Source organism: Triticum urartu, chromosome 7, assembly GCF_003073215.2.
Source record: "Triticum urartu cultivar G1812 chromosome 7, Tu2.1, whole genome shotgun sequence".
Lineage (NCBI taxonomy): Eukaryota > Viridiplantae > Streptophyta > Magnoliopsida > Poales > Poaceae > Triticum > Triticum urartu.
This window is the reverse complement of record NC_053028.1, coordinates 708,133,044-708,143,461: the sequence shown is the minus strand read 5'-3', so window position 1 is coordinate 708,143,461 and position 10,418 is coordinate 708,133,044. Positions and strand designations below refer to the sequence as shown.

Here is a 10,418-nt window from a genome sequence, read left to right as displayed (position 1 = left end):
ACTTTATCTATACCTACAAGGTGTTTAATATAATCCAACCTAGCTGCAGAGGACGATTAATCTATGCAATATGCTCTTTATTGTTTGCTGAATAAATTTTCCGTTTGATGTATGATCCTAATGTGTTCTTTCTGTAGGTATTGCCGTCGCAATCACCCTCGTATTGTGGTGTCGCCGGCAAGCCACTCGTACATACAACACTCATTGATCTGATTTTGTGTTCAGGCCCTTGCCATGTGATTGATTTGGACATGCAGATGTGGTACTATCCATTGTGTATTACCTGGATGGATTAGTGTGTGCGTGCTGCAGAGGAGGTCCGCTCCGTCATGAGGCAGAGGTCACTCAGCTAGCTCATGCAGGTATCCTATCTATCTACCATATATATATATATACACACACACAGCTAGCTCATGATCTTGGCAGCTTCTCAGTTGGCTATCGTTGGTATATGATTAGCCAGCGTTGTCCTAGCTCGATACCCGATAGCATAATCCAAGACGTTGGAGTGTGCATCTTAAAAAGATGCATATTACTCAGCAGCAACCAACACTTATATTGTCTAGAAGTCACCTACTCTTTTTTATAATGAAGGCATTGGCCTTGGTCAGTAGATCTCTCTTTACAGATGTGGATGGATTGTTTCTCTCTAGATGTTTAGTTTAGTTTTGGCCCAATTTTTCTTTTGGTTTTTGCTAACACACGTGAATTGTTTCAGCACCAAATCCGATGGAGAAATGCAAGAACATGAGCTGATGAGAGGATGTACTAAATGTTATGTTGAAACCGAATCAATAACTTACTGCACTTTTGGTCAAGCTATATAGCATTTTGGGCCGAAAAAGTAAGGTCACACACTGCCACTATCACCAAGGCCAGTTTCACCATACTTGAATATAATTATTAGGTACGGAAAAAAGAGGACAAGTTTGTCATTGGCATGTAAACATAACTGAAACTGAACAAGGACATGCTGAATTGCCTCAAAAGAAAAGCATGCAAAGGGCTACAAGAGTTCGGCAAAAGGAAAAATAATATTACGCAAGCTTTGTATAGAATGATAAGATTGCTATTCAAATCATTATCATGTTTAGGTAAGTGGGCAATCAGTTTAAAAGTTTTAGTAATGCTAACCCCAACAGGAGATGACTAGCTAGTTAAATGTCCAAGAAAGAAAGTATGACGAACTCAGTCACTTGGTGGATCAAAAAAAGCAAAGCAACAGTCGTTAGGATCAGAATGACGGCCTTGGTTTGGGTCAGCAGTTTCATCAGACATGGGTTTAAGCTTTAGAGTCTTGATCCTGGCGCACTTTGCTCGTAGTGCCTCATCGGCGAAGATGTTGTAGCAGTAGCGCATGCAGAGATGCTCGAGGTAAGGACAACTATCAATGATGCTCACCAGTTCCACATTGTTGATGTCGACGCAGTCAAGACTAAGGTGCCGCAGCTGTTTCATCGTAGCAATTCCAAGCACATCCCCATCATGGAAGCCGTAGCTGCCGTCCGGATGCAGAAAGTACCCTGGGTGGGCCAGCACAAAGAGCTTTAACTGTGAGCATGCTCTGCTAATGGCCTCATACACGTTACGGTTCTCCTTCTAATCATCAGAAATGTTGTGGCACTCAATAAGCACTAACTCTTCTAGCTGAGGGAACTTTACTATCACGTCCATGAATCCTTTCTCGGAGATGTCGTGGCATTGCATCAGGCCAAGGCTCTTCAGAGAGGGCGACCTGCAAGCAATGTGAAAATTTATATTACTTTCTTGTGCTAATTATACTATGCCAGCATATCTTTGGAAAGCGTACGAATAGACGTGGTACCAACCAAAGTCTATGACGATCGTTCATAGACAGACAGAGATGTATTGCAATGCAACATGGGTTGGTCAAAAGAAGCGGTGACAGTGCTACAACCAATATGAAGATATGGCTATTCATGTTGTGCTTCTCACATGACCGGAGGCAGTGGCGAAGGCAGAAACAATTTTTAGGTGTGCCAGAGTTTGTGAAGGAAAAACCGTATACTGTATAATACAACTATACAAGAGTTCAACAAAATACAACATATATATTATTTTGTGTTCGACAAGTACAAACAAAATCCAAAACTAACCGATTACTTTGAACAACAAGAGATTACTTAATAGGGATGCTTATTACGGTCGACGGTAACAAAGTTTGCTTCAAAATGAAGTTCAATTTCAATTTTGAACTACTTTATTATGACTTGCTCTCCTTCCTCGGTGCTTTAAGCATACTAGGCACAATCGCCCTCGCGTCGCCAGTAGCCACTGACAAATCACTACTTGTTCTTCTTCTGAACTACGTATCATGACTTCACAACAGTTTAGTCTTTCTGGCATTTGGGAAATAATAATTGCTAGTTTTTTTAGCAAAAAAAACAAAAATTGAGCAAAATGGTGATTGCTAGTTGGCCAGCCGGATCATGTATTTCTGTTTTAATTCATCTGTAGAGTCAACTCACAGTTTGCAAACCCACTGACAGATGAATCAGGCCCACTAGTAGGAAGCAACAGGCCTAACATGCACTGAATCTTCCTAGTTCAAATTTTACATGTACCAGTATGTACACTAGTTGTATTTGTAGAAAACATTAGGCATGGCAGCTGCCAAACCATGCCAGATTGCTGGCACCGCCCCTGACCGGAGGTGTACAGCTTTTCTGGGATGCAGCAAAAGAGCAGAGAAACTTAAAGATACCGAAGCTGCACCTGATAACTTGGGCCTGAGAGGAGGTGTTCTAACTAGAGACCTGTTTAAAAAAGACAGTGGTTGTTGTTATCATGGTCATGTGCACAATTTGGACCAGTCAGAACAGGAACAGATTCGTTCATGCCTCTCTGGAGTTGCCACCCAAGATGAGGGAAGTGGACAAGACCAAAGTAACTTGAGTTCAGTCCTCCGTCAACCGGCTGGTTTGCGATCTATACTGATGGTGCTCTGCTCTGAATGCTGCGAACAAGCTGGTTTGCAATCTATACCGATGGTGCTCTGCTCTTAACGTTGATTTTTTTAGAATATAGATTACCAGATAAAATTCAGCAAAAATACTGGCAGGCAAAGGAGTCTGAAATCTGACTTAGACAAAGGAGGAGTATTGTTATCAAAGAAGAAGAAGAGTACCTGTCCGCTATCTATTCCAGGAGCTCATCAGTACCGAAATCCCTCGCCACAAACTTCTGTAGCCGCCCGCCGGAGCGGGCGACAGCCGCCTTGGCCATGGCACACAGAGAGTCATCCACCTTGGCCATGGCGTGCCAGGGGTCATCTATGGCCGTTATCGGCACGGCCGGCCACAGCTCAGACGACACCTTGGCTATGGCGCGAAGGAAGGCCTCTGTTCCCTCCGGAGTGTCAGGCGGGCGCGACATCACCACGGCCCGCCACAGCTCTGGCGCCCTGGAGGCGTAGAGCCAGGAGCGGCACACCAGGCCCGCGCCCATGAGGAGCTCGACGGCGCCGAGCTTGGCGAAGACGGAGGTGAGCGCGTCCAGGGTCATCTCAGACCAGTCCCTGGTGGATGGCCCCCGGGTGCACATTTCGTCGAACACCTGCCCTGCGTGAGTGCGATGAATGGAATTATAGACGAGGAATCGGGGCAGGAGGGCACCGTCGAGTGAAAGGAAGTATAGGAGATGTATGTAAAGAGAAGAAGAAGAAGAAGAAGAAGAAGAAGAAAGGGATGATCGGGTGCTTACCTCGCCGGCGGCGGGCGGCGGGCGGCACGGGAGGAGACGCAGCTGTTCAGCGCTGCTCTCACTTGGCGTCAGTAGTTTGTAGTTGTCCGATCGACTCTTCAGCCCACCCAGCCCAGCCCAAACCACTCATCCCCTCCCAAATCCCACCCGCGGACAAACCCCTTTCCAGCGGAGTTCGTGTTGTTTTCCTTCTAACGCCCGTACATATTGATTTTACAATTTTTCATCGGCTTTTCCGTGATTTATAAGATGAAAAAGGATAATATTTAAGTAAATATTTTAAAAATTCATATTTGTTTTTTAAAATGAACTGAACATTTTATTAAAAGGCATGAATTCCACAGAAAATGGATGAACAAAAAAATTTCCGCTGTGTATTTAGAAAAATATTCATTGTGAAATAAATTTTCATGTATTTCATAAATTTTCATGTATACACAAACGTTTGATATTTTTCTATCGGAAATTGAATAATAAAGCAGAGAAGAAAATCAATAAAAGAAAATGAATATTTTCATTGGACAATGTAAAAAAATACATGAATATTTTAGAAACGACATGAATTTTATATTAAAATATACTCCCTCTGTCCCAAAATAAGTGACTCGACTTTGTACTAACTCTAGTACAAATTTGAGTGACTTATTCTGGGACAGAGGGAGTATGAACAAAAAAAGGGTCAATGTGTTTCCTACAAATTATTCACTGTCTCCTCCCTCTGTCTGGAAATACTTGTCGAAGAAATGGATAAAAATGGATGTATCTAAAACTAAAACACCTCTAGATAAATCCATTGCCCCACAAGTACTTCCGGACAGAGGAAATATTAAATAAACTATTCACCATGCTTTAAAAAATGTTCACCATGTATTCTAAAAATGTTCATAAACACACAAGTCAAAGTATTTTCTATGGAAAATAAAAATGAAGCGAAGAAGAAAATAAATAAAATAAAAATTATTATTTCTTGGACAATCTAGACATTTAGAATTTTAATTGATAACGAGTCTAACAATTTTTTTCAAATATAATATATCTTTTGCTAGTTAAGTTGGTGACATAAAACTCATGCCCGACTTATAAATCCAAACCAACATATTGTTTGAAGTGAGCCTGCCGCACACGATGGCGTTGGGATAGTTCATGATGTTTTTTCGAAAATGTGGACACTTATTTAGGCTTTTTTCAATGAGAACCCTTTTTAGTTATGTGGGAATTGATTAAATTACATATTTTAGAGAAATACATGAACTTTATATATAAATGCATGAACAAAGAATAGACACTACGTACTTACATGTGCATTAGAAAGAATTCACCGCTAAATTTAAAAAAATACTCCCTCCATTCCATAATGTAGTGCATATAGATGATTTAAAAAAAACAGAAAAAATTTCATCGCGTTTTACGATACGGAGCCGCCGTCTCCTCCTGTTCTTCGTCGGGGGGCCTAATCTGAAGTCCGTCCAGGACTCCACAAAGGGCAAATCGTCATTATCGTCATCAACAACCTTATGATGCTCACCACCGGGGGTAAGAGTACATAACAAATCTCAACCATTAATTTAATTTAGTGGTCTAATTAACTCTTATCTTCTTCCCTCCCATGTGAAAAGAGGGGGTAAGAGAGAGCATGTTAAAATTATTCAACTTTCAAAGACGACACATAGAGGTGGACTGTAAAAGCGGCTGGGAGGATGCTTTAGGACTCCGCGAGAAACTTGTTAGTTGCTGGACAGGTGATTGAAGAGGTGAAGGCAATGCTACGGACGTGACAGGAATTCAAAATTTCTTGGGCTAGGCGAAGTACTAATAGGGCTTCTCATGTTTTAGCAAGAGAAGGGATCACTAATAAATTGTGTATGGTATAGAACCAAGCTCCTCCAGAATCCATTTTGGGAGTTGTATCAGATGAGATTCCTGTACTCTTTAATTAAAAAAAGAATCACTTTAGTTCACACCTTACACTTAAAACATACTGTATTTCTAGAATGTTAAAACTCTAATTACCACATTTTTAAAGTACTCCCTCTAGTTGGGTTTATAGTATTCTAAAAACAACATTTCAATTAAGTTTTTATTCGGCACTCCATTTAGTTGGGGTTTTCTCTCTCGAAATGGACCTTTAGTTGGGTTTAGGGGAGTATAGGTTGTAAATCTAACTACAAAATCAAGTGCCTTTTTTTTGCGAGGAAAGCAAAGCAAGTGTTGATGTGCCACTGAAAATATATTTTTAGATTCACCATTAATTGAAGTTTCTAAATGTTTTAGGTCATCAAAACAAAATTTTCAGTTTCTAATTTTTATTCTTTTTAACTAAAAATTGTCTTTGTGTATAAAAGAATATTTGAAAAAATATGTGGCGAACAATTTATAAATAAATGGTGATTTTCTAAACATGTGAGCATTTTCTAATGCATGGAGAATTTTTTTACACAGTTAATATTTTTTAAATACACAATGACAATTTTTGGGTCATGTATCTTTGTATAAAGCTCCATCGCAAGAATTAAAAGAAACCTCGCTTCTTCTGAAAAAGTTACTTGTATTATCTTAAAACAAAAAATCTGCCGAGAAAGAGGCGAAAAATATCGCTTAAAACCAAATTGTATGAGGGCTCGAACAAAAACAACTAAGAACTGGATCGACGGTGCATGAGTGTGTTTTGTACGACCCGGCGAGCTGTGCAGTGCATAGCAGGGATGTCCCAAAAGGCTATATCTCACTTACGGCGAGCCCGATGAAAGACTCGCCTGAAGCATCTATAGTAACGGGCCGGTCCCTTAAGCTAGCCACTGCGCCAACATCAGGTTCGTTAAGTTATTATGCTGTGGAAGGACGTGAGATTTGGCAAAGGGTGTGTGGCTCGAGACTTGACCAATTTGCGACATGACATGTAAAAAACGGAAACACTATAAATCATCCGGGGGATCGCAGGCTCGCGTCCGCTATCTTCTCTTTACGCCATGGCCACCACCACTAGTTTTCGCAACTTGCCCGTTGTTGCAATCTCTCTCATAGCAACAATGTCTCTGTTACAGGATTTGAATCCTTGAAAGAAGTTGCTTCTCATGCTCCTCCCGAGCTCCTGTCTAGTCTGCCGTCTCCACGTTACTCCAATTGCCCTAAGCTCCCATCGAGTCGCCGCCTCCCTAGGCTGGTCCGACTGCCACCACTGGCGCTCGTCGTCGAAGAGCTTCTCTGGCGAGCTGCACGTTGTTGCAAGGCACGAACCAGAGAGGCCGAGCTTCCCCGTCGAGTTATCGCCTCCCTGAGCTGCTCCGACCGCCGCCACCGATGCTTGGCGTCGGCAAGACGCCGACGAGCTTGATCAACGAGCTTCTCCGACGAGCTGCACGCAACTACCATTAGAATGCTCTCTTCAACATGTCCGAACTTGCAAAAGGTTTTCTGTAACATGAGCTCTGTTGCAAAACAGAAGGTAGAAAATCATGAACAACGTTTTCTGCAACACATCCTCTGTTGCAAATATTTTTCTTTTATTGCAAAGACTTTTGAGAAGAAAAATAAATGCTTCGTGGTGATTGCAACAAGCATACTGTTGCTGAAGGACTACTGGAACACCACTCTTGTTGCAAAGGGATGACTGCTTATGTGCATAATCAGAGAGCCATTAGCGTGTCCATCTAATGGTCACCGAGGTGACGGATATTTTCTCATTATCCGTCGGCCAAAGCTTAGCATCGCCCATAATAAAAAGGCTAAAAAAATACACGGTTCTCCATGTAAAATCTAGCATCTACTGAGATTTGTATCACTTCTTTGTAACTTTTATAAGGCATTTGAGGTCACAAAAGTTAATACGGCACATGACTTTATTCAAACCTCGTTGAGCTCCTCCCCCTTGAACTCGTACGCGTCGCTCTTCCTGACGGCGATGAAGAGCGGCTCCTTCTTCCTGGTAGCCAGCCCGAAGCTTTCCTCCAGGCTGACGTCCTCGGCGCGCACGCCGGCCGGCAGCGCCCACTCGAAGTGGTAGAGCAGGCTGGCTAGCGCCACCTGCATGGTGGCCAGCGCGAACGTGTACCCCGGGCATCCCCTCCGGCCGCCGCCAAACGGCAGCAGCTTGTAGTCCGGGTCCTTGAGGTTGATGTCGTTGCCGGCGCCGACCTCGAACCGCTGCGGCGAGAACACCAGCGGGTCCTCCCAGATCTCCGGGTCCCGGCCCATGGCGAAGGTGTTGATGAAGACGCGGGTCCTGGGCGGGATGTCGTAGCCGCCAAGCGTGCACGCCGCCACTGTCTCCCGGGGCACCAGCAGCGGCACCGCCGGGTGCAGCCGGAAGGTCTCCTTGATGATGGCCCGCATGTAGTGGAGCTCGCCCAGGTCCGACTCGTCCACCCGCCCCTTGGCACCCACCACCCGTCGGACCTCGTCCTGCGCCTTTCTCAGAATGAGCGGGTGGCGCACCAGCTCCGTCATCACCCACTCCAGCGTCGCGAACGTCGTGTCCGTGCCGGCGACGAACATGTCCTAGAGGAATAGGACAGTGAACACGAAATATTGGAACGAACGAAGACCATTCATTAGTGCCAATCGAGAGGGAGGGAGATCGAGGTTAGTGGCCGGCCGGCGTACCAGGACGAGGGCTTTGAGGTTGTCGTCGGTAAGTGGGACCTCGAGATCGGGCGACTTCTGGACGCGGAGAAGCACGTCGACGAAGTCCTCGTCACGGTCGCCGGGGAGGCGCTGGTGCTTGCCGCTCACGTGCTCCTCGACGATGTCGTCGCAGACCTCGCGGAGGTCGGCGAGGCAGCTCTTCAGCCGGCGGCGGAGCCCAGTGACGGTGCTCGCGAATGGCTCGAGCTCCGGGAAGAAGTCCCCGATGGTGAACCCGGCGAAGAGGTCCTGGGCCTCGGCGAGCACCGCGGCGAGCTTGTCGTCCTTGCCGTGCGGGAACCGGCGGCCGAAGGCGACGCGGCAGAGCACGTCGTTGGCGAGGTTGAGCAAGCACTCGCTGAGGTCGACGGTGGCGCCCGCCGCCGCGGCGTTCTTGGTGAGGTGCGCCAGGAGGCGGCGGAGCTCCTTGCCCCGGACGCTGCCGTCGGTGGCCACGCGGCGCGCCGAGAGGAGCTCGGAGACGACCACCCTCCGCGCCATGCGGTGGTACGCCCCCGCCGGCGCGAACGTCACGTCGGAGCACCCGAACGAGAGGAACTGCCCGGAGAGGAGGTGCGGGCGGGATGCCATCGCCGCGTCGTTCGTGGTGAGCGCCACGCGGGCAAGGTCGGGCTTGGAGATCACCACGGCCGGGACGCTCCCGAGCCGGAGCCGGAGCAGCGGGGCTCGCATGGTCGTGGCCAGCTCCGCGAGCGCGTGGTGGGGCATGTCCGTCAGCACGTGGAGGTGGCCGATCACGGGCCACCCCGGCGGCGACCGGCTCCGCGTCGTGTAGTAGACGTACGCGCCAGAGAGGACGAACAGGACAACGAACACGTACGAGACAAGGTTGAGCTCCATGATGTGATTTGCTACGTACTTGATTTCTGTGCAAGACGATCGAAGAAGTTAAAGAAAGATATGGAATGGTTATGTATTCGGTGCCTTTTACAGGGGCAGTCTGATCTAATAACCAACAAAATGCATCAAACAAGGGTACCTAAAAAAAAGCATCAAACAAGGAGAGAGGCAGTAGTAGTTTAGCACAGAACTTGTCTGATCCGGGAGACACCTCTTGCTTGAGTCACAGAATTTGCGCTCGATATTCAGTTTAGTGCTAAAATTTTAAAAATACAGATTTGTGGTTATACAACTTGTGTTTTCGTGTAAATACGGTCACTTCACTCGTATAAACTTATATGGTCTGCCCATGTGATGTGTCAGTCTGATGGAGGCCCGCCTGTCAATGACTTGGAGTACACAAGGCGTTGGGCAACCCTAGCACGCCGTTTTTTTTACCTAAAACGCCCTCCCAATTTATTTTACTACGCAAAAGCTCTTAAATATGAACAACTGTTGGGTCTGATGGTGTTCGAACCAAGTACTTTCTCCGTTTCAAAATAGATGACTTAATTTTATACTAAAATTTGTATAAAGTTGAGTTATCTATTTTGAAACGGAGGGAGTACCTGTTAATTAAACACCTAGAAGTACATCCACCGCACCAATGCCGATTCGCGTTCAACATGCACAAGTAAAATTTATTTAATTACGTAGAAAAACCTGTCAAGTTGGTCCCGATCAATCAGTTTTTTTAGGCATCCCTAGTCAATCAGATAAATAGGCCACATGTCTAACTAGGTAATTTAGGTGTGGGACCACTAGTCAGTGAGTTACTAAAAACGGGTTAGGCTAACCTGATAATTAAGACTAATCTACATAGGTCCCATCTGTCAATGGGCTAACCAGAAGTTTATAACCTGGGCGCACGACAATTTTGCAAAAAAAAGGGTCCTAACGGATTTCATCTGTTAAACTAAATTTATTTAGACATTAAAATATTTGAATTCAAATTTTCATTTCAAAGTCTGGGCCAGAAAAACTGGAATGGACGAGATATTTTAAAACCCAGATTTTTCGGCCCCTTCTGAAAAAAGGCAATTAAGAAAGATCTCGCTCATGGAAAAGTTCTATAACAATATACATTTTTACATGGTTTTTTTTTACATCTGAATTCCATTTGAATTTTGTTGGCCAAAAAAACCAAGATTTATCAGTAACCTGTTTCTGACCGA

General features: G+C 45.2%; 1 protein-coding gene and 1 long non-coding RNA gene across 2 annotated transcripts; both read right to left on the bottom strand.

Moving 5' to 3' along the window:
* Positions 1-885: 885 nt before the first annotated feature.
* LOC125521951 lies at positions 886-3,823 on the bottom strand. The gene is made up of 3 exons (XR_007289517.1): positions 3,724-3,823; positions 3,149-3,581; positions 886-1,735 (listed from the first exon to the last, which is right to left on the bottom strand). It is a non-coding gene; the product is annotated as an uncharacterized LOC125521951 (long non-coding RNA).
* A 3,295-nt stretch (positions 3,824-7,118) lies between these two features.
* Positions 7,119-9,256, bottom strand: LOC125523631 (tryptamine 5-hydroxylase-like). The gene is made up of 2 exons (XM_048688676.1): positions 8,323-9,256; positions 7,119-8,217 (listed from the first exon to the last, which is right to left on the bottom strand). Exons 1-2 carry the CDS (start codon positions 9,202-9,204, stop codon positions 7,564-7,566), a joined length of 1,536 nt encoding a protein of 511 aa, XP_048544633.1. The 5' UTR covers positions 9,205-9,256; the 3' UTR covers positions 7,119-7,563.
* Between the last annotated feature and the right edge of the window lie 1,162 nt (positions 9,257-10,418).

Excerpts from the sequence above, each read along its gene's own strand:
- LOC125523631 (XM_048688676.1), bottom strand. The coding sequence starts at position 9,204 with ATGGAGCTCAACCTTGTCTCGTACGTGTTCGTTGTCCTGTTCGTCCTC. Across the intron at positions 8,218-8,322 it reads ACCTCAAAGCCCTCGTCCTG|GACATGTTCGTCGCCGGCAC; the intron begins GTACGCCGGCCG and ends CTATTCCTCTAG.